The sequence below is a fragment of the Pecten maximus genome, chromosome 15 (genome assembly GCF_902652985.1).
Source record: "Pecten maximus chromosome 15, xPecMax1.1, whole genome shotgun sequence".
NCBI classification, from domain to species: domain Eukaryota; kingdom Metazoa; phylum Mollusca; class Bivalvia; order Pectinida; family Pectinidae; genus Pecten; species Pecten maximus.
Genome location: NC_047029.1, coordinates 34,507,341 through 34,532,587, shown reverse-complemented (window position 1 = coordinate 34,532,587; position 25,247 = coordinate 34,507,341). Strand labels below are relative to the sequence as shown.

The window sequence follows — 25,247 nt, the reverse complement described above, 5'->3', positions numbered from 1 at the left end:
AAGGTCAAGATGGAGTAAGTAACCAGCGGGTCCGACCGATCGTCGGGTCAGTCACATATATAAGGTAAGCCGCAATGATGGTGACTTCTTTGTAGTGACCACATGATATTGTAACGCCGATATCAGTCAGTTGTCTTTGTGCTGTAAAACAGTCTTACGTACTTTTGATTGAGACCTCTCTTTGACCACCCATACTATACGTGATATTGCGATCACGAAATCTTAAATGGATTAAAATGGCGATAGAATTCATGAGCTAGGGCTACCAGGAGTATCCTAGTCAGATCACCTGTATCCTCAAAATATGTCTGCATCATACCGCCATTTTATATTTATCACTTGTTCTACTTGGGGACAGACCTGAACAACAATATTACAAAATTTACTAAGCGAAGGTGTATTTATAGATGAGGCGATATAAATCTAAATCGCCAATTTAAACAATGTATTTTAACACCAGCAAAAAGTCATTCGCCTTTCAGAACAGAAGCACGTGTACCACAATCTTCAAGAAATGAAGTAATCGGAGTTTTCTAGTTTCAGAGAGGCCCAGTGAATCGAAAATGTAAATATTGATAGATGTCAACAAGCGTTTATGAAATGAGGGTATCGAGCTAATATAACTTGTTGGTGAAAACAAAGAGTACGTTTTTGTTGATATATTGTCTACGTGTAAAATAATTATTGATATGTCCAGAGGATCAGGTGGTTCCGTTGTTACCCTGGTTACTATTTTGAGGACGTGATATAACCGAGATTTATATCACGACTGTCGTCGATGAATTATGAGACATCCCGACTCATCATCCTAATCACCTGGACCGAGATGTTCAAAACGAGATTAAGCTAATCACCTTTCGAGCAACTGGGCCCAGGGTTTTAATCCCAATGTACTCTTCCAAGAGTCCAAATCTATATTTACATAATTTTTGTTTTCTCGATTTTATGTTGGAATCATTCAAATGTCGGCAGTCTCCTTCAGCTCCATACATTAGCAGACAAATACAACACGACACCATCAATATATACGATCACAAGTTTATTTGTCAACAATTCACCCTGATACAACCATTAGTGTCGCACTACAACTAAACAAACTTCAAATAAAACAACCCAATTAGCTGCATTAATGTTTAAAACAAAAATTGAAAAAATGATGTTTACGTAGACTGTATACAATTTAGAACCGTCCGTTATTGTGCTACATATTTAACTGTTTCCAAAATGTACTGAGTTAATTATGTAGATAGTTCGATCTCGTGACACCATAATGTACTGTGTTAATTATTTAGTTAGTTCGATCTCGAAACACCATAATGTACTGTGTTAATTATTTAGTTAGTTCGATCTCGAAACACCATAATGTACTGTGTTAATTATTTAGTTAGTTCGATCTCGTGACACCATAATGTACTGTGTTAATTATTTAGTTAGTTCGATCTCGTGACACCATAATGTACTGTGTTAATTATTTAGTTAGTTCGATCTCGTGACACCATAATGTACTGTGTTAATTATTTAGTTAGTTCGATCTCGAAACACCATAATGTACTGTGTTAATTATTTAGTTAGTTCGATCTCGTGACATCATAATGTACTGTGTTAATTATTCAATTAGTTCGATCTCGTGACACCATAATGTACTGTGTTAATTATTCAATTAGTTCGATCTCGTGACACCATAATGTACTGTGTTAATTATTTAGTTAGTTCGATCTCTACAAAGAGGAGAACATCATTTTGCCGACTCAACTGATGAAAGGCTGAAATTGCAGACGAAAATCCATGAACTAATAAAAAGCACTAGTAAAAAACAAGTAACGTTATGATAAAGTATGTTTTCTTTACTAAAACAAACAAAACAAACGAGTTAAACATATAATATGGCATCTGCTATGTTTTTAACATAACGAACAACAATTGAAAAAAACAACAACTGGATTACCAGAATCATTCTACATTGTGCAATGTCTCTGGGACTGTCAATGAAAATTAACCATTCGTTTTTATCAACCTCAAAACTTCCATTTTTTATTAAGATAGGCGTGACATTTCACTCAAACAAAAGAAATGAGTAACAATGGTTTGTTTGTGACGTCATAACAGTTACCTTTGTTGACGCGTTGTAAATAAAACAATGGTTTCCTTGCTTCATCGCTCGTTTCACGTGAATAACTAGGTCACGCCATTAAGTGTTTGTTCGGTTATTAATGTCATTTGGATATTGGTCAATGATTAGCATATATACATGGTCATGAATTAAATAAAGAAATGAACGATTGTTTATGCTTACGTTCGGACGTATTTTTCTTACTTGAGAGAAACAAATCACTAGATCTAGAGGCATCCAGTTGGTTCACGTGTTAGTGACAGGATATGTGCCAGCTTTGTGAGATCATAACCCATATGACTTCAAGTTTGATGTTATAATGTACACTGTAATATACTTTTCATATACATGTACGTTATCTCTTACACATTATTTGTCCTTTGCATATTTGAATCATCCACAGCACTGAAATCAAGACTACCTCTGATATAACAAATCAATGCACTCATAAGGGATCAGTTAATGCGAAATTCAACATTTATTACGTCCTTGACCATTAACCAAGAACGTTAATCACAGAAACAGCGAGACGAACAGACGCACGGACGGATGGACCGATTTGATGATTGTAGTCTTTAGTCTGTAATCTTTGTTAACCGTGGGATGCATCGCATACAGAATTAAAAACTTAAAAATTCGTATTAATTTCGTATTAACTTCGCCCCTACTAAAGCACATATACACAGATGATTTATTGTGGATAAATTTAAGTTACTTTCACAGGACGAAGGACAGACGTGATAAAACACTATACTACGACAAGAACAGATCAGCAAAGCAATATATGATCAGGGCGTCTATCATACCCAATCAAAACAAATACAACAAATATCAAACGAAGCCCTATCCAAAATATAAACTATAACACATTCATACAATGATTTATGTCGGTGAATGTAAAGATAATAAGATTTGAAAAACAACAAGAAAATAGATTTCGTCATAAAATGTAAAAACATGATATGTTTGAAATACATGCTATCAGTTATATTAGTATACTACAGATAATGGAGTACAATAAAATGCATTATAAAAAATATATATAAAAAGAAGGATACATTAAGACATTTATTCTTTGGAAAAATGCACTGTATCATGTAAAGTGAAAATATACTAAAAACGATAAGGAATATAATATGTGTACTTAAAACTGTGTACCCTGTTAGTTTGGTAAATACATTAATTGGAATGTTAAATTGTTAAATTAGACAGTATATCAAATATATCACAAACTTTATATGGGAATTGAGAATTTCGCTACATAGCTATAAAGGTAAGCGTAGTTGATGACAAATCCTGATTTAATCAAGTGCTTGTGTTATTAAAACTGGTTGAAAAAGTCATCGGAATATTGGTAACCCTAACGAAACATTTCATGTTAGCCTTTAGGTTTTTATTTGTCGATTGATTCATTTAGACAGTAAGATAATATATTGTGAGAATGTAAACGTTAATCGTGACAGATTAATATATAATTAACGTTAACCGCTATTATTTATTACTGGTGGTCAGGTACAACAAATCAACAATAGAAACGTAACAAAGGTAATTAAGTAAAGAAAGGAGATAGTGAGACACAGGTACAACAAATCAACAATAGAAACATAATAAAGGTCATCAAGTAAAACATTGGAGATAGGGAGACAGAGGTACATCACTGACAGCTTACTTACAGTCATGGTATAGTCTCTCTGACTCAAATATGTACAAATTTATAATACATAAAATCGCGTTAGTTAGAAGGAGTCCAAATTATCACAACTTAAAAACAAAAAATATTAAAGATATCAACATCATGAACAGTTCTGGATAAAAATCGATTTCAAATGCGGCAGCCAAAAAAGCTGTAAATTGTCAAAAGTTATGAATGTATACATGACTAATAAAAGCGAGATGTTGCCGCGCCGTAACAATGGAGCGGTTGTCGGTCAAGTAAACAAAAAATGCATACATGAAAATTACTGCAATACATACAACTGACCGTCTACCAGTTTACCGATACAACTGACCGTCTACCAGTTTACCGATACAACTGACCGTCTACTAGTTTACCGATACAACTGACCGTCTACCAGTTTACTGATACAACTGACCGTCTACTAGTTTATACCGATACAACTGACCGTCTACTAGTTTCATGATACAACTGACCGTCTACCAGTTTACTGATACAACTGACCGTCTACTAGTTTATACCGATACAACTGATCGTCTACCAGTTTCATGATACAACTGACCGTCTACCAGTTTACTGATACAACCGACCGTCTACCAGTTTACCGATACAACTGACCGTCTACTAGTTTACCGATACAACTGATCGTCTAACAGTTTACTGATTCAACTGACCGTCTACCAGTTTACTGATACAACCGACCGTCTACCAGTTTACCGATACAACTGACCGTCTACTAGTTTACCGATACAACTGATCGTCTAACAGTTTACTGATACAACTGATCGTCTACCAGTTTACTGATACAACTGATCTTCTACCAGGTTACTGATACAACTAACAGTCTACCAGTTTACCGATACAACTAACCGTCTACCAGTTTACCGATACAACTGATCGTCTACCAGTTTACTGATACAACTGACCGTCTACCTGTTTACTGATACAACCGACCGTCTACCAGTTTACCGATACAACTGATCGTCTACCAGTTAACTGATACAACTGATCTTCTACCAGGTTACTGATACAACTGACCGTCTACCAGTTTCATGATACAACTGACCGTCTACCAGTTTATTGATACAACTGATCTTCTACCAGTTTACCGATACAACTGATCGTCTACCAGTTTACCGATACAACTGACAGTCTACCAGTTTACCGATACAACTGATCGTCTACCAGTTTACTGATACAACTGATCTTCTACCAGTTTACCGATACAACTGATCGTCTACCAGTTTACCGATACAACTGACAGTCTACCAGTTTACCGATACAACTGATCGTCTACTAGTTTACCGATACAACTGATCGTCTACTAGTTTATTGATACAACTGACCGTCTACCAGTTTACCGATACAACTGACCGTCTACCAGTTTACCGATACAACTGATTGTCTACAAGTTTACCGATACAACGGACCGTCTACCAGTTTACCGATACAACCGATCGTCTGATTATCCTTTAACACAATATTTGAAATCCACATCGTACGACGATTAATCCAATCAGATTGTATGCATGGCATGGTTCTAAAAAATAAGTTACTTATATTACTAAATGAGGATTTGCTCTCGCGTACATAAATAATATCAAAATAACGTTTTAAATTATCAAATATTCTAAAAAGCAATGATAAAAACGGGGAAACAAAAGTGAAAGTTATATTTTCCATTCCTTTGTGAACAATTCGGATTTCTCATTATAATTACATGTATATTATTTTATAGATTGTCATAACGATACTCAAAAACAATGTGCAGTTTGGCTTAAAATGCGTTTAGTTAATACAATATTTCATCCAGGATTTATATTAGGTATAAACTGTTATCCCAGCAGAGTAACGTTGCCATTGATTCCCATTTCAATTGAACCTCTAATCTCACTACTAGCCATAATAATCAGTTTACTAAGCAGGGTTACTCGAGAGTCGAATATAAATATCTCTCTTTTAAGCAAAACAAATTCACATTCTAAACTTCTTCGACAGATATCCGAAATAATCTGTATTTACCTTATTTCAATGGCTAGATTTTATCATCAAACCGAAAAGGGTCTTTCAGTTATTAAAGCAAATACACAGTACCTACAGGTACTTCAGTTTGTTCAAGTGGCAGAATATGAGCAAGCTTTGGGACACCAATAGTTAATGAAACACTCGCATTTATAACGTAATATGTGTATCTTTTCTACATAATCACGTTCACTGCAATTATGACTAACCATGATATAACAAGGCATTGCAGGCACACTACACATCCCCTGTATGACAAGTATACCCGCCAAAATATCCTGCTGTAAGCGTAGAAACTAAGTTTTTTGAAGTACATGTATTTGCATAAATGTACTTAACCAATATATATATGAGCTTGATTAAAAGATAATAAATTCGCAAGAGCGCTGAAAATTGTTTTTCTATAGATTATAACAATGGTCTTGTTTTTGACCTTGGCATCATGAAACACTAACACAAATTCTCAAAAAATATCTTTGGAGAAAATGAAACATTTGAACTATACAATATTAAATGTAGGTGACAAGGGAAAATGTTTACATGTATATTCAAAAGATAAAATACCATGGAATTACAGGTACAAGACACACAAAATATTCTACTTATCTTCATAACACAGTACACTATAAGGCAAATCTGAAGACAAATATTAATGCCTGCGTGGATTTCTGACACTAACATCCATTTCGGATATTATTTATATGGGTGTGCCATTCATATAAAGTGTATCCGAAAAGTAAAATGCCCAGTATACATTGTAAAATTATCATAACCAATTATTTCTCTGAAGAAAGGGTAGCAACATTGTGCCTTGTATACCTATTTTACACTATCATCGCAATCCCAAACTAGTCAATGTCCACTGGTATATAACCCTGTCTCCCATAGTAATGAGACATGTACATGTCAGTAAACGCACAGATTGGTTGTGGGCGTACGGTATATACACTGCACGGGCCATTGTGAGAAAACTATCTGCCTACGGGTGTTTGATGTTTGTATTCCAAAGCTGTGCTTGTAGTATATTAAGATACTTTATCAAAACTTTGTTCTACATATCTATAAAAAATAGTGCTTTAACTGACTTTTTATGTCTAGTTTGTATACTATGGCATATATTACCCATTCTTTGGTGATATCTAGTCGTCATAGCAACATGTATGTCCTACCTAGACTCTCTGTGATGGCACCTTCCTTTACAGTTTTACCTAGGAGAAAGACAAGCCAACGTTGTAAGGTAATGATATTCAAACAAGAGTACCTTTAAAGGGTCACCACATACTAAACAACATAGACTGCTGACACCGTCCCAAATGTGACTTTAGCTGTAGCAAGGACGCAGACGTCTAATGGACAGATCCCGCTAGTACAGAAGACACACAATGTAAGTCGTTAAAATTTGCAGCGACAGACATAGTGTCACAGTTCTACACGTCTGCACATATAAATACTGACTTTACTCTAGTGCTGTGCCCTTGTTTATGAAACCAAGTCGAATCGGCTTACATACCCATTTCCGTGTGCGACAACCAACTGTGGATTGTTTAGACCAACAACCATAAGCCGGCGCGGGTTGGACATTTCTGTTCCACCGGAAATGCATCCCCTGTAATGTCCCTTCGATGACAAGACATGGAGGCTGTTCTTTTTGGCGTCTGACACAAGAACAAATCCAAGATAGGGGTGTACAGTCACTCCCTGTGCGTCTTCGAGCAAAGACTTACGGAAACCTTTGTATGTCTCTAACACGGTTCCATCCATTCTAATGAAAATAACACTGTTCTTGTTGTTGTCGACGACCACAACAGTCTCCTCGCCTACTATTGCAATAGATCTTGGGTATGCAAAAATCGCCGTGTTATTGGCGTCGTCGTGGAATGATTTCAGAACCCTGCCTTCCATAGTTACAACAGCTACATGTGGTCTGCCGAACTGTGGGCAACATCCACAAATCAGTAAGTCCTTGCGCTTATGGTACTGTATACAAGAATACCCACGTGATGTTGGTATCCTTTTTTCTAACTTAAGTTTTGAGCCATGTCTGGAGGCGATACATATTTCTGAAGCTTTTGGAACAGTGACAGCACAACGAGTATCAGACAACCCAGTAACATCCCAGGGTTCAAAGGTTCCAAAGAACAAAACGCTTTTCACAGCTCTATATTTTATCAGTTTCAATTTAAAGTTCCAACGATCAACAACAACTGTATATTCTGCCATGTTGGATATGCCTACTAAGCCAGGTGGTCGCTCGTCAGCAGAAATGGATGCGTTACACTGTCCGACAAACTTCAGACTGAACGGCGGTGTGTATTTCTTTTCTCGGAATCGGTGACTTGGTCTTGACTGGTCTCCCTGGACCGGTGCTGGTACTGACCTATGCGATCGTCGACCCATGTTAGGAGATCGCCTGCCGAGACCTTGTGGCTGATTAAGTTGCGGGTATAAAGTAGCCATGGCAGTCTGGCCTTCGTTTCCATCAGAAGGCGTATAGGATGTCATAGGCAAGGGAGGTGCTGATGGACTTGAACTGGAGGCAAATGGCAAGCGGAGAGCTGGATGCACTGGTTCGATACTGTTGCGTCGTTCATTCGAATCCATGTCAAGTCGATTTCTGGTGCTACTTGCTGTGTTCCCTATAGTCGGATCAGACCCAGCGTCCTGAAGTGATGTAGAGCTTCCTGATGAGCCAAGGGAATCAGGCGAACGCCTTCTGTATTGATGCGACTGACGTGGACTAGGACTGTGGTGTAACTTCGGTGAATGTGACTCACCCCTTCCTTCTATACTGGAACTGGATGACGTACGGGTTGGAATGTTTTCTCCTGGTGGATAGACCGTAACGGAAGGAGGAGCATTCATCGACTCATGACCGGATGTAGATGGGGTATTCTGTGTGGGGAATCGAGGATCTTGGCATCCGGATACGGTAGGAACAGAGAGGGTATGTGGAAGGCCTGGATATGGCGGTGGGGGCTCTTCCTCATAGGCTGGTGCTGGTTCAGTGCTACTTATAGGTGCATTGCTTGTATTTCGAAATTGAGCATTGTTCTGTACGTCGTCAGTGACTGTAGATAAGCTACGCTGCTCATCAGTAACACCGTCATTCTCGTCATCATTATCATCATCATCTGATTCAGACGATTCTGACGATGATTCTTCGGATTCAGATGACTCAGAATCCGAGGCGTCGGACGCACTATTATCTGCATAAACCACATCTGGTTCTTCCGAAGTAGACGGCCTGGTAGATGATGCTTCTGATGAGACTGACTGCCGACTTGTCAATGTGTGTCTTGCAGTGATGAGTTCAATGTTGACCAAACTACAGTTTGTCAACATATCCTCTAAATCAGTGTTGATCATGAACCTCATATTAAATGGCTCGTCGGCATATGTCTTCATCTGACTACACATATCTGAGTAACCGGTTATTGTACGTTTTAAGTCATGGAGGTCTGAATTTACCTCAGACATATGGTTTTCTCTCCTAGAAATAGGTTCACATGACAAGAATTCCATTTCTTTCTCGTCTACGTTCTCCATCAATTTTGTACAGTTGACAACGTCCTGCTGTATGTGTTGTGATTCTCTCTGTGTCAAAACTTCCAGCTCGTTTTGGATTTTCTCTTCTTGTTCTAAAAGATATTTACTAACTTTAATCTTGATGTCCGCAAAATATTTTGCAACTTCTAATGCAGTTTGTTCCTTTTGAATCAAAAGCTGTCGTTCTCTTGGCAGCAGGGTTTTGTGGAGCTCCCCCAATTCTCTTTTGGTGTCCTTCATATTTCTCTTGATGAGTTGGAGGATGCTCTGTCTATCACTGCCTTGGGATTCAATTCTAGACCCTACAGTTTGCTGTATACAGTCAGTGGTCGTTAGTCCAGGTGTGCTGTCGGTGTTAGGTCCACTCTCAGCATTTGATTGACCTGGTCCTGTTGCTGATTCATTTGGCACTGGAACGGTCTCCTGAAGAGTTGATATTGAAGAAGGTAATCCTGTTTCATGAGTTAGGGCTACAGGCGATGCCTCCATGGTTTTATCTGGACCTTTTGTGAGTGTCACAAAGTCTCGTACAGGTTCTATCTGTGGATCACATTTCATAAGTTTGGCATCACCAGACTCACTAGGTAGTGGCGTCACATTCTCCATGGTAAAGAGACATCAAATTGTCAATATGCCCCTGTATGTGGATTGGTTGGTAGTACTGCGGAACTTGTACTGTACCATCTTTTCAATCTGTAAATAAAAAATACACTATTGTACCATCTGACATTGACATATATACATATATAACCGCATCGTTAGCGGTTTTTCCACGAAGATTTTTAAAATATATCAATATATGATCGTCATATGCACATTTACCATAACGTACATGTAGACTTTGAATTGAGGATCTGGGCCACCTGTATGTTCATTATGTTAGTCTGTGAATTGAGGATTTCGACTACTTGTATGCTTTTCATGACGTACATGCAGACTTTCAATTGAGGATTTGATGAGCCAATCATATTTTAGTACATGTTTACTGTATTTTTGCATATTGTGAATCGAGGATTTTGGCCATCTGTATGCTTGCATTATTATGATGTTTTCATGCAGACTATGAATTTGGGTTTGGACCCACTATACTAATTATATATTTACTATAATGTATTTATGCTTATTGTGTATTGAGGATTTAGGCCACCTGTGCATGTATTGTACGTTAATTAACCGGTATAATGTAGGTAGAACAATAAGGATTTGAGATACCTTTATGTTTATCATAATGTATATATGAAGACTGTGAACTGAGGTTTGTGCCACCTGTATTTATTATGATGTATGTAGGTTGGGCCATCAATATAACTATTTATCATAATGTATTTATGCTTATTGTATATTGAGGATTTGGGCCAGAGGTGCTGTATGTTTATTACTTGATACAATGTATACCGAAGCGGTACGCAGACAATGAGTTAAGGATTTGAGATAACTGTATGTTTACCATGCAATGTATATTAAGACTGTGAATTGAGGATTTTAGCTACTTGTTTGTATATCATTATGTATATGTAGACAGACTGTGGAATGAAGATTTAGGGCATTTGGATATACCTAATATGGTGTTGTGTAATGAAGATTTAGGGCATTTGAATATACCTAATATGGTGTATATGCAAACTGTGATGTACTGAAAGTAATTTACTTTGGCATTGTCCAACAATGTCAAATATTTTCCATGCTTCTGATACATAGACAAGCAATAAGTCTCGATGTGTATTCACAATTCCATCAGTGTAAAACATCTCACTCTGGTCTTGAAGTGGGTGGATTCCACTCACAATAAATGCATGATATCATGGAAACAATACAGTGATGTAACATTGACAATTCAATCGTAAATGATGTCACATCAGCTATTCCGTCAAGTAATGTCACAAAGTGCCTTGCATTGGTGTATGGTCAATGTATTGTTAGATACAAAAGTGGACAAACAGGGCAAAAGAGAAAATCATTCACAGCCGTGAGAGTGAAACAGGGGGATGCCAACCTGAAATGGAGGATTTTTGAATAGACAAACAGGAGGCTAGAAAATTCTATATTTTTCTATGTAGAGTTGAGATTAGGGGATTTCACATCCAGGGCAATTGTACCCATGATGCACCAAAGATGTCATGCCAGCAATGTGGATATTTTGTTCCAAAATAGTTAATTACCTCCCTGAATGTATATATTTTATGTGTGTTATCATTTGCCGTCCATCGAGTAATATTCACTCCTCTCGACATACAGCTCGAGCACGAGCTTGACCAGTAAAATGACCCCTCATTAGCACAAAGTTTTCATTGGCCAGCTTTTAGGCGCCTTTTTGGAGTAGTGCCTTCCATTTTTTTTCTCTTACTTCCATTTAGAATCCTGAGGTGTCAGGACACATACCATTGCATCTCCTTTTTTGAAACACCCACTCTTCCCTCCCTATTTGAGGCTAAATTTGTATGAAATTGATGAGGCTCCCTCAATGGTTTAATTTAAATAAATAAGTTAAAGTAATTTTGGCTAAGGCGTCGCATAAAATTTGCTTGTGAGTGTGGAAAGTGAAGGATATTAAAATATCAAAATGTATTGCAATCTGTGTATAGCCTTTTCACCTCCTTTCATATGTATTAGTGATTATTAATGGACTTTTAATATATTCGAGACATTTTGATCTGGAGTAAAAGGGCTTTTTATATACTTTATTATCTTATTTTATTATTTCATTAAATGGCAAAACTTGAATTATGTCTTTGTTATTATATAAGGGGAGGTAATTCAATATTGTTGTATTGACAATTTGATCATATATCATGCACCTAAACATTGTATACATCAATATTAAACATATTATTTTTAAATGCCTAAAAAATAATACATTTGTTTCTGCTAAAATGTCAGAAATCAATAGCTTATGTAGGTAGGGAAATATTTTCATCTTTTAAATACTTCTCAAAAAGGATAAAATAGTACTTCCTTGAACGTGCACGTACGTGGCCATAAAAACTTGAGTAGACACAAAAATATAAGGTTAGTATACGTAGCTTAAGGGTTTGCAGAAATACATATATCTTTAGGCCTGACAAATCAGGGACAAGAGCCATATCGTCTTTTGGGGAAAACAACATTTATTTGGATAAAAATACATGCTTGCAAAAGAAACACCTAAAACTTATAATGACTGATAATGTTTATAGTTAATTAAGTAAATAATATATAGTTAATATTCATACACTGTCTACATTGCTCAGAAATTGTCCACCCGTCGTCCAGAGCTACGTTATTGCAGCTGAGTAAATAAGTGTTCTATTGTTTCGAATAAAATTGATAACATAATGTTCAAATGTTGTTTATAATTACTGTATTAACATCACCAGTGTGATTCTTAAATTCAGTCTCAGATGTCGGATTTGCGTGCAAGGATTCCATAGCTATAATTCCTGTTTTAATACAACGGTATTTTTCAATTTTGTCAGTTTGATATAGCTTTAAATAGCTATTATATCGACATACAAGACCCGCCCATATCGTAACGTTACGGTCGTGCATGAAGACACTTAGTACTGTAAAACTCGGCCATTGTTGCCAATGATAAGCAGCAGACGTAGTTACCCTATGCAACCAGCGATCAGTTAAATGAAAATTCAACAAAAACAGACGAGGAAAAGAAAAGTAATGTTACACTTACCTGTGTTATTTTTCAATCCTCTTTCATGATTGACATACCGGAAGTAAACAAAGTAACCGGAAGTTGGGGAACTTACGGGAATGTAGGCGGTACTAAATTCCGGAATTTTGTTATAATATTATGATGATGACATGATAAGCTGTTTCTCCTTGCACAGGGTTGATAGTAAATGCTAGTGCTTATTTATCTTCAATTCATTTTATACATCCAAGTAGTAGTTATTTAATCTATATCATCGCTGCTTTTCTTGTTTTGTCCTTTCAATTCATAATATGTCATGCAATCCATAGATGTCATTCAATACAATATAATGGGACAACATATTATAATTATATACGTACACATTGGCGAAAGCGATATTCTTTATATACCCGAATAAGTATATACTTATATAACGTGGAGCTCTGGATATTCTATGTGATTAGATGCCGTACGTAGATCGTGAATTCGAGGCCCGGTAAGCCATACAATTGTCTTCTTTCGTCAGTTGTGTTACTATTTTATACACACATATCTATATGTATACAAAAAACAAAACAAATAAAACAAACAAACAATATATATATATATATATATATATATATATATATATATATATATATAAAACACATCAAAAGGTAAAAACAAAAGTAAACATGCAAACTAAGAATACAGAAATCTCCTCTTGTGGCGAACTGTGGCCCTTTAAAGTCACAAAGACTGTACAAAATCAGTTAAAATGCGGATTTAATCATATAACAGATTTACAATAAGATATTAAAATGTATACAGATAATCATTTAAAAATCTCAAAGTCCACTGATGCTGTTAAGGTAACAACTCGAATGGTATGAAAATACATGTTCCGAGATTCAAACATATCTAAGTTCTACAATTGGTTGTCTTTATTCAACACCTCCACCCACCCCACCCCACCCCCTTATTTTGAGTGATATTTATCTTTTACATACTTGAAGTGGTAAGCGTGTGTGACATATATTAGCAAGTGCCTCATTGTTTCAGACATCAACAACCTATATAAGGACGGGTGTCTAGAGGACACAATCAGCCAGGGTAATACGAGGACGGGTGTCTAGGGGACACCATCAGCCAGGGTCATACGAGGACGGATGACCAGGGGGTACCTTCAGCCAGGGTCATATTAGGACGGGTGTCTAGGGGGGGGGGGGTACCAACACCCTGGGTCATATTAGGGCTTAACCGTTTAAGAATGGATGTTTATAACCTCACTTTAAAGAAGCACACATGATCTCATTCCTATCCACTCAAGAAGTAGATTATAAATGTCGACGGACGAATATATGAAGGTTGAAATTAATCTAGTTATGAAAACGAAAGTGAGCAGGAACTAATGTAACACGATCACTTACATGATGAAGGGGAGACAACCCAAACATTTCATCATTTATAACAAAATAAGTATATCAGCATCTACAACTGTGCTGTTGGTTGATATCATATCTATTGTTATCACCGATATCTAAGTGACCCCTATACAGTCTGAAGTAACTACTTACTAGACGGCGAGGGTGTTGATATGAATCTAACGATCGGTTGATATCGGCAGTCTGTTACTGACCTGCAGTAGTAAGGTCGTATTAACGTGAAGTGATAATTTTCTACCCGTATCTCTTGATATCAACAATATATATTTAGCAATGGTTCTAGCATGGATATAATTTCTTCAGCTTTCAAAAATAAACATACAACATTGATTTCAAGATAGAAACTTAACATCACAATATCATAAATGGGATTATTTATTTATTAAATAAATGAACATTTCGTTTTATTTTAGACTCAAGGATAAGCTTATTTTGAAATAAAAATGATAATCTAAAAAAATGTAATTTATTTCAAGAAGTTAAAAAAATGCATACGCTTATCAAAATATTAAATGTACAACAGAGAATTGTTAAAAAGAAGTGTAACTTAGATTTGATAATTATAAGTTAACAGTTTAAGATAAGCTGTATCAGCCGACCAGTGAAGTCATATGACGGGAGATAAATATCCAAAATGTTCGCGACGAGAAGGAGTCTTGTTTCTTACCTGACAGTTTTCTGTCTGTTAATATCGGGGATTACTTCACAAACATGTACAAAGTTGTCGAGCTGTTCCTGTAGAGATGACACTGGGTTGGTAATAGATTTGACAGCCCTTGGCAACACGGACACAACCCCAAGGTAAGTAGGCCACGACTGGGTACCACTCACAAAATATGTGTCTGACACATTCAAAAGTGGACATAACAGATTCCAAATAAGGAAGCTGGACCACGACTGGTTATCAGTACCGAGGTAAAGGTTGTACGGGGTCTAACGTGGTCGCAACAGTCGCAAGGGTGGGTGCGTAGGGGGACACGGATAGTCGGGGTCATTTGAGGACGGATGTGAAGGTGGACACACACAGTCAGGTATCATATGAGGATAGGTGTCTAGGGGGATATTAGCAGTAAGGGGACATTTGAGGACGGGTGTTTGTATGGATACTAACTGTCAGGGTCATTTGAGGTTGGGTGTCTAGGGGGAAACCAACTGTCGGGGTCATTTGAGGGTGGGTGTCTAGGAGGAAACCAACTGTCGGGGTCATTTGAGGGTGGGTGTCTAGGGGGAAACCAACTGTCGGGGTCATTTGAAGGTGGGTGTCTAGGGGGAAACCACTTGTCGAGGTCATTTGAGGGTGGGTGTCTAGGGGGAAACCACTTGTCGAGGTCATTTGAGGGTGGGTGTCTTGGGGGAAACCAACTGTCGGGGTCATTTGAGGGTGGGTGTCTAGGGGGAAACCCCTTGTCGAGGTCATTTGAGGGTGGGTGTCTAGGGGGAAACCAACTGTCGGGGTCATTTGAGGGTGGGTGTCTAGGGGGAAACCAACTGTCGGGGTCATTTGAGGGTGGGTGTCTAGGGGAAACCACTTGTTGAGGTCATTTGAGGGTGGGTGTCTTGGGGGAAACCAACTGTCGGGGTCAGTTGAGGGTGGTAGTCTAGGGGGAAACCACTTATCGAGGTCGTTTGAGGATGGGTGTCTTGGGGGAAACCAACTGTCGGGGTCATTTGAGGGTGGGTGTCTAGGGGGAAACCCCTTGTCGAGGTCATTTGAGGGTGGGTGTCTAGGGGGAAACCAACTGTCGGGGTCATTTGAGGGTGGGTGTCTAGGGGGAAACCAACTGTCGGGGTCATTTGAGGGTGGGTGTCTAGGGGAAACCACTTGTCGAGGTCATTTGAGGGTGGGTGTCTTGGGGGAAACCAACTGTCGGGGTCATTTGAGGGTGGTAGTCTAGGGGGAAACCACTTATCGAGGTCGTTTGAGGGTGGGTGTCTTGGGGGAAACCAACTGTCGGGGTCATTTGAGGGTGGTAGTCTAGGGGGAAACCACTTATCGAGGTCATTTGAGGATGGGTGTCTAGGGGGAAACCACTTGTCGAGGTCATTTGAGGATGGGTGTCTAGGGGGAAACCACTTGTCGAGGTCGTTTGAGGATGGATATCTAGTGAACACAGACAGACTGAAGAAGATAGATCACAAGGATAATAAAATGAAGAGACCCTCTTAAAACCTTCTGATTGTTTCCATTGTTGAGCACCTTTTGTCAATTTCCACTATACATGGTTTTAGTGAGATTTTATCCAACATACCCCTTTACATTTTGTCTATAACATACAATTGTTTCCAGATTTCAGGATATCCCAGATACAAAGGGCAAAACAGACGTGTACTCCTGGAATCCCTGTCAACAGTTTACAGAGGGCACGTGTGTCAACGAAGCGGTATGTTATCACACCCGACACGAGTACAAATCATCAAAACACTTATTATTTCTTCTATGTAAAATGACATGAATCAAAGTGGCAATCATAGTGAAAGCTTACGAAACGTAGCTGTAATAATCATGTACATTTATACCTGCTGACGGTCTGTTGACATATATTGAGTATTATTGAATCTAGGCAGACAACAGAGTACTGTACGTGTTTAGTTCATTAGTTGTTTGTCTCATTAAGTCATTGAAAATAAAGTAATTAGGGAACCTGTAAAGGGTTGTAGATAGGTGTTACTCATATCTAGGTACTATACATATCTAGGTACTACACATATCTAGTTGTTACACATATCTAGGTACTATACATATCTAGGTACTATACATATCTAGGTACTACACATATCTAGGTACTATATATATCTAGGTACTACACATATATATACACATATCTAGGTACTACACATATCGAGGTACTACACATATCGAGGTACTACACATATCTAGGTACTACACATATCGAGGTACTACACATATCTGGGTACTACACATATCTAGATACTACACATATCGAGGTACTACACAAATCTAGGTAACACATATATCTAGGTAATACATATATCTAGGTACTACACATATTCGGGTACTATACATATCTAGGTACTACACATATCTAGGTAATACACATATCTAGGTAATACATATATCTAGGTACTATAATATCTAGGTACTACACATATCTAGGTACTACACATATCTAGGTACTACACATATCTAGATACTACACATATCTAAGTACTACACATATCTAAGTACTACACATATCTAGGTACTACACACATCTAGATACTATACATATCTAGATACTACACACATCTAGGTACTATACATATCTAGGTACTACACATATCTAGGTTCTACACATATCTAGGTACTACACACATCTAGATACTATACATATCTAGATACTTCATATATCTAGGTACTATACATATCTAGGTACTATACATATCTAGGTACTATACATATCTAGGTACTACACATATCTAGGTACTACACATATCTAGGTACTACACATATCTAGGTACTTCATATATCTAGATACTATACATACATGTATATAGGTACTACAAATATCTAGGTACTACATATATCTAGGTACTTCACATATCTAGGTACTACACATATCTATACACATATCTCTAGGTACTACATATATCTATGTACTATAAATGCTTAGGTACAGCACATATCTATGTACTACTTTTCGTCTCTCTCTTTCTCGTTGGTAGGCATGTAAAGTGACCCCGTCCGGGATGATTACTCAATATCTGGGTATAGGTACTCAGGATTCCGCTACATTTCTTTACGACGACAAGGGACTTCTCACCCTGCAGTACACAGCGGGAAATGCGTAAGTCGACAACACTTTATATTATTTGATTTCATTATTCCACAACAGTACACACTTTATGATGAAATGCTTCTATGAAAAATGCATCCATTGAAAGACTACTCATTAATCGATTCAGCGTTAGTAATGGTTTAACTTGATTTCTGAGAGTCGTTACTCGCTTATCCTCATGTTGCTTCATTATTATACACAACGGAAGGTCACGTGATCGTTAGGAAAGATGTTTTTTGTGTGCGGGAGTAAAATCAGAGAAAAAAAATCTTTGAATTTCATTATCTAATTTTATTACTTATAGTGCGAGTTACGGGTGCGGGAACCCATCTTGAACTATGATAGTGCTTTCATTTTGATTTTAATGGATGCTTGTATCAAGAATATAATGCTTTTCTTTTGATGACGTAGCATGCTGCGATGTATTGACATTTTGTGATGACGTAAGCCGTTTTTGCTATAGATCAACAAATTCACAATCATGATACAAATAACTTGTATCTGTTAACAGGACGACAGCTGTAAACATAATATGTTCGAAAGGTGACGAAGGTGCCGTGACGGCGTACGGGCTGGACCAGGAGGATGGTCAAAAGGAATACGTGGGTGTTTAGCCGTTAATTATGTAACATTTATTTGATGTCAAATTACACAATGAAATATTAATTTTGTGTTTTCCACACATAGGATTAAGAACTAGGGAAAACAAGAGAAAACATCAGCAAAAACAGAAAAAAGAAAAGAAAAATCAACTATAGAAAAAAAAAGCAAGAAAGAAACCGTGATTCTCAATAAACTATTATGATAATTAACCTGATGGAGGCATGTTTAAAGTCGGTAAGCGGATCTGTCTGAAATTCCAACAATGGAAATATTAAATGTACTAGAAAAGGGCCGAATGATGGTGGCTAATTCTCATCTACTCTAGTGAACTTCATACATGTACTTGTTGTTTAAATATGATAAATAGTATTTCTACCTCATCAATTAACAATCTAAAGATTTCTTTCAGCACTTTGAATTAAAAACTAAATATGCCTGCCCGAGTTCACCCAAAGGAACACATATATCCACAGGAACACTGCTGTGTATAGGGTAGGTAAAATAATAAGGTCGACAAACTCAAAAATCGTCAACATGTTTTATATAAAAAGGTTATTTAGTGAACGCTACATTAACTGCTTGATAGGCCTATCGACAGCAATGGTCATTTTGGGTCAATATGTGTATATTGCAGCAGTGTAGTCGTGAATATAGGGACATGTAACAATTTTCTGGGGGAGTCTATTATACAATAATTACATTATATTAGACTCCCCAAGAGATATTGTTACACGCCAATCTTGTCTAATATATCATAATTTGTGTTAAATGACAGTTACTAGAATTCCCAAGAAGCAATGCTACATACCCTGTGGTCATGACTTATTTTTATTGACCAAACAATAAATGCCACGTAACATCTCAAATGAATAAATTCTTTAGACTGATTTCTAAATATATTAAGTTTGAACAACGCAATATTTAGATAGTCAATCTCGTTAGCTCAGAGTCAATGGGCCCTATGAAAAAACCCCGAGATATCCCGAGTGTTCGAGGTAACGAAGTATGTTTTACATAGACTTTTACCGTCGGGACTTAATGTTTAATTTGAGTTAGGCAGCGTCTTTGAGCTATAAGAATTCGAGACATTAATTGGTTATTGTTCTTTTAAGTGATTATCTGGAATAAGTGTTATTTAAATTATAAGCAGGTTGTACAATATAACAATTGAGTGACATATTTAAGTTCAGCGATACATACGAAAAATAAAATATTTTATTTAATTGATTTCTAGATTTCTTTATCAGATTTTCTGCAAATATTAATCAAAATAATCATAAATACATAATCTTCAAAAAATGTTATTATTTAAAATGACAGTAACGAGTCAATTAAAAATCTGGAGCGCTTAATCAAACAGGGACGGCCATTTTGGTGCCCATTCACAATCCATGACGTCACGTACGCCATTGTCCATATTATGGCGTCCCATTCGATGTTTGACTTCCACAGCCAATGAGAAATGCTCCATTGTATTTTGCTCTAGTGGCACGTGCTAACATATTATACTGCCGAATGATAACAGACCGGTTATATACTGAAAAGTTCATTTCTTTTAGATTTGGTGGACTTCTGCTAGTTTACGGAATATCAGGTGTTCTGTTTCAAAGTTTTGTGAGGAAGGAGACTGGAAAGCAGAGAATTCCTAACTACGCCTTGTGGATTGCGTTCCCTGCATTAGTAAAGGTAAGGTCACTACCACTAACATGACTCTTTAATTTAAACTAAACATGTTGTTTATGTAGTGATCATGTGATGACGACACTCACCTTGTGACCTATCTGTAATGTTTATTTAAAAGAAGTTTTTATTTTCTAAATCTGAATTATATAACAATAAAATCAATTGTTGTTTAAAAGAACATTACTCCACACTAAATCCCTAAGCTATAAAGAACATCACCCCTCAATAATTCCCTAAGCTATAAAGAACATCACCCCTCAACAATTCTCTAAGCTATAAAGAACATCACCCCTCAATAATTATCTAAGCTATAAAGAACATCACTCCTCAATAATTCTCTAAGCTATAAAAATCATCACTCCGCAACAATTCTCTAAGCTATAAAGAACATCACTCCTCAACAATTCTCTAAGCTATAAAGAACACCACCCGTCAACAATTCTCTAAGCTAAAAAGAACATTACTCCTCAATAATTCTCTAAGCCATCAAGAACACCAATCCTCAATAATTCTCTAAGCTATAAAGAACATCACTCCTCAATAATTCTCTAAGCTATAAAGAACATCACTCCTCAACAATTCTCTAAGCTAAAAAGAACATCGCTCCTCAATAATTCTCTAAGCTAAAAAGAACATTACTCCTCAATAATTCTCTAAGCTATAAAGAACACCACTCCTCAACAATTCTCTAAGCTATAAAGAACATCACCCCTCAACAATTCTCTAAGCTAAAAAGAACATTACTCCTCAATAATTCTCTAAGCCATAAAGAACACCAATCCTCAATAATTCTCTAAGCTATAAAGAACATCACTCCTCAATAATTCTCTAAGCTATAAAGAACATCACTCCTCAACAATTCTCTAAGCTAAAAAGAACATCACTTCTCAATAATTCTCTAAGCTAAAAAGAACATTACTCCCCAATAATTCTCTAAGCTATAAAGAACACCACTCCTCAACAATTCTCTAAGCTATAAAGAACATCACCCCTCAACAATTCTCTAAGCTAAAAAGAACATTACTCCTCAATAATTCTCTAAGCCATGAAGAACACCAATCCTCAATAATTCTCTAAGCTATAAAGAACATCACTCCTCAATAATTCTCTAAGCTATAAAGAACATCACACCTCAACAATTCTCTAAGCTAAAAAGAACATCACTCCTCAACAATTCTCTAAGCTATCAAGAACATCACTCCTCAATAATTCTCTAAGCTATAAAGAACATCACCCCTCAATAATTATCTAAGCTAAAAAGAACATCACTCCTCAATAATTCTCTAAGCTATAAAAATCATCACTCCGCAACAATTCTCTAAGCTATAAAGAACATCACTCCTCAACAATTCTCTAAGCTATAAAGAACACCACCCGTCAACAATTCTCTAAGCTAAAAAGAACATTACTCCTCAATAATTTTCTAAGCCATCAAGAACACCAATCCTCAATAATTCTCTAAGCTATAAAGAACATCACTCCTCAATAATTCTCTAAGCTATAAAGAACATCACTCCTCAACAATTCTCTAAGCTAAAAAGAACATCGCTCCTCAATAATTCTCTAAGCTAAAAAGAACATTACTCCTCAACAATTCTCTAAGCTATAAAGAACATCACCCCTCAACAATTCTCTAAGCTATAAAGAACATCACCCCTCAACAATTCTCTAAGCTAAAAAGAACATTACTCCTCAATAATTCTCTAAGCCATAAAGAACACCAATCCTCAATAATTCTCTAAGCTATAAAGAACATCACTCCTCAATAATTCTCTAAGCTATAAAGAACATCACTCCTCAACAATTCTCTAAGCTAAAAAGAACATCACTTCTCAATAATTCTCTAAGCTAAAAAGAACATTACTCCTCAATAATTCTCTAAGCTATAAAGAACACCACTCCTCAACAATTCTCTAAGCTATAAAGAACATCACCCCTCAACAATTCTCTAAGCTAAAAAGAACATTACTCCTCAATAATTCTCTAAGCCATGAAGAACACCAATCCTCAATAATTCTCTAAGCTATAAAGAACATCACTCCTCAATAATTCTCTAAGCTATAAAGAACATCACACCTCAACAATTCTCTAAGCTAAAAAGAACATCACTCCTCAACAATTCTCTAAGCTATCAAGAACATCACTCCTCAATAATTCTCTTCGCTATAAAGAATATCACTCCTCAATAATTCTCTAAGCTAAAAAGAAGATTACTCCTTAACAATTCTCTAATCTATAAAAAACATCACTCCGCAACAATTATCTAAGCTATAAAGAACATCACTCCTCAATAATTCTCTAAGCTATAAAGAACATCACTCCTCAACAATTATCTAAGCTATAAAGAACATCACTCCTCAATAATTCTCTAAGCTATAAAGAACATCACCCCTCAATGATTCTCTAAGCTATAAAGAACATCACCCCTCAATAATTATCTAAGCTATAAAGAACATCACCCCTCAATAATTATCTAAGCTATAAAGAACATCACTCCTCAACAATTCTCTAAGCTATAAAGAACATCACCCCTCAACAATTTTTCTAAGCTATAAAGAACATCACTCCTCAATAATTATCTAAGCTATAAAGAACATCACTCCTCAATAATTATCTGAGCTATAAAGAGCACCACTCCTCAATAATTATCTAAGCTATAAAGAACATCACCCCTCCACAATTCTCTAAGCTATAGAGAACATCACTCCTCAACAATTCTCTCAGCTATAAAGAACACCACTCCTCAATAATTATCTAAGCTATAAAGAACATCACCCCTCCACAATTCTCTAAGCTATAAAGAACATCACCCCTCCACAATTCTCTAAGCTATAGAGGACATCACTCCTCAATAATTATCTAAGCTATAAAGAACATTACTCCTCAACAATTCTCTCAGCTATATTATTCTCGACCTGTACTTGATTTAAAGAAGATCACTATCAAAGGGCTCTAAGAAGTTTACTCCTCAACAATTCGGGGCCTCGGTGGCCAAGTGGTTAAGGTGTCCCGACACTTTAACGCTAGCCCTCCACCTCTGGGTTGCGAGTTCGAAACCTACGTGGGGCAGTTGCCAGGTACTGACCGTAGGCCGGTGGTTTTTTTCCGGGTACTCCGGCTTTCCTCCACCTCCAAACCTGACACGTCCTTAAATGACCCTGGCTGTTAATAGGGCGTTAAACAAAAACAAACCAAACAAACCAAACCTCAACAATCCTGTAAGCTATATTTCTCTTCACCATTACATGGCCAACACAAAAGCCTTTTAGAAGTAAATACAGTTACTCTACGTTATGAAGCGAGTCGTTTATAACGCTAGCCTGGGGTTAGGATGGCTATATAATCTTAACTTGAAACAAGCATTTCGTATGTCTGAAAAGAAAGTAAATTCAATTTTTATATTGAGAAAGTGTAAAGTTTATCTAACATGTTGCTTGTGCCTTTGATGTTCAAACGAAATTGTCTGTATTATTTTGACCTCGTTAGCGATGACTTTCACCTACAATCACTATATTATTTCACATAGTTGTTCTTTTGTTTCCCCATATGTTTCTGAGCTGCAGCTTCACAAGACGTATCAGCGTATTTATACCTACAATTTAACTGGTAGATAAAAAAAAGTCATCAACAACTTTCTAGGTTGCGAAAACTGGTTAAGACGTGTTTTGAAGTTACATATGCTGTTATTCGTCATCTTTATGTTTCAGGATGGCGTGGTATTTGTGGTGACGAGAGGGAAAAGGAAAGTAGCCTACGACAAGATATAGACATTTTGATGTTGTCCTAACCAGATTTTACCAACACTATTTTAACCGTGATATCAACATTGAGTATATCACAAAATAAACCGGTGCTTTCAAACTCTGTCATATCGAACGATTTACTGTGAAAAAGATATTTTTCGCGGTGTTTAGTTTTTAGCGATTTTAAACGTAAATATCGCTAACATGAATCGCTCGCGAACCCTGCCTGGTTTTTGTGAAATCAAACACATTCTAACTATATGATCTATTTTTACCTGGTGTTGGTAAAGTTACACACTGTGATATCAAACGATATTAGCCAGATGGTATGGCAAAGTATAACGTAACTGTTTGCTCAAGTATGTGTTGTCTCTTATTGATCTAGATGTACATGTATAAAGACGTAAATACACTTTTGAACATTTCGAGTAAAGTATACAGTGATAAGCATCGTTGTCAATTCATAACGGGATTGATTTAGGCAATTTTTTTCATCAAATTTGTTAAAACCTGATACCTCTTCAGCGGAAACGTCAAAAACTATCATCTTTCTTCAAATATTGAATTTGCTTGCATTTTAAAAATAAAAAAATCATTTTCCACCCTCTGACATTTGACCCCCGAAATTTCTATGAGCGCATAAAAAGATGTTTAAAAAACATAAAATACGCAGTTGATCTTAAAGTATCTATCTGCAAAATATTATTACTATCACTTTTTCAGTCTTGAAATCTTTTTTTTCACCCTTTTGCTTATTATGAGTACATAAAATACATAGAAAAAAGCATCAATTATAGATACAATTTTACAGCAACACGATATCGTTTTATCTTGTTTTTTTTTATTATTATTATTTTGTGAAGAGCATCAAAGGTGTCATTGATTAGGCATATAACATTTTAGAAAATGTGTACATGTAAATATATTGAACAATGTTTAATGGCTAATAAATATACAGTATTGAAAATTAAGATAAAGATGTACCATTGTTGAATTATATAAATCTGACAGTATTAAGAAGTTGATAGATGTACATATAT

General features: G+C 36.5%; 1 protein-coding gene across 1 annotated transcript; it reads left to right on the top strand.

Annotated features, from left to right (window-relative positions):
- Window positions 1-15,000: 15,000 nt before the first annotated feature.
- Window positions 15,001-25,026, top strand: LOC117344376. The gene is made up of 7 exons (XM_033907123.1): window positions 15,001-15,203; window positions 16,690-16,783; window positions 18,066-18,187; window positions 18,690-18,780; window positions 19,191-19,273; window positions 20,341-20,467; window positions 24,172-25,026. The coding sequence occupies exons 1-7, from the start codon at window positions 15,037-15,039 to the stop codon at window positions 24,229-24,231; spliced, it is 744 nt and encodes a 247-aa protein (XP_033763014.1). The 5' UTR covers window positions 15,001-15,036; the 3' UTR covers window positions 24,232-25,026.
- Window positions 25,027-25,247: the final 221 nt, after the last annotated feature.

Excerpts from the sequence above, each read along its gene's own strand:
- LOC117344376 (XM_033907123.1), top strand. The coding sequence starts at position 15,037 with ATGTTCGCGACGAGAAGGAGTCTTGTTTCTTACCTGACAGTTTTCTGT. Across the intron at positions 15,204-16,689 it reads AACACGGACACAACCCCAAG|ATTTCAGGATATCCCAGATA; the intron begins GTAAGTAGGCCA and ends AATTGTTTCCAG. Across the intron at positions 20,468-24,171 it reads CGTTCCCTGCATTAGTAAAG|GATGGCGTGGTATTTGTGGT; the intron begins GTAAGGTCACTA and ends TTTATGTTTCAG.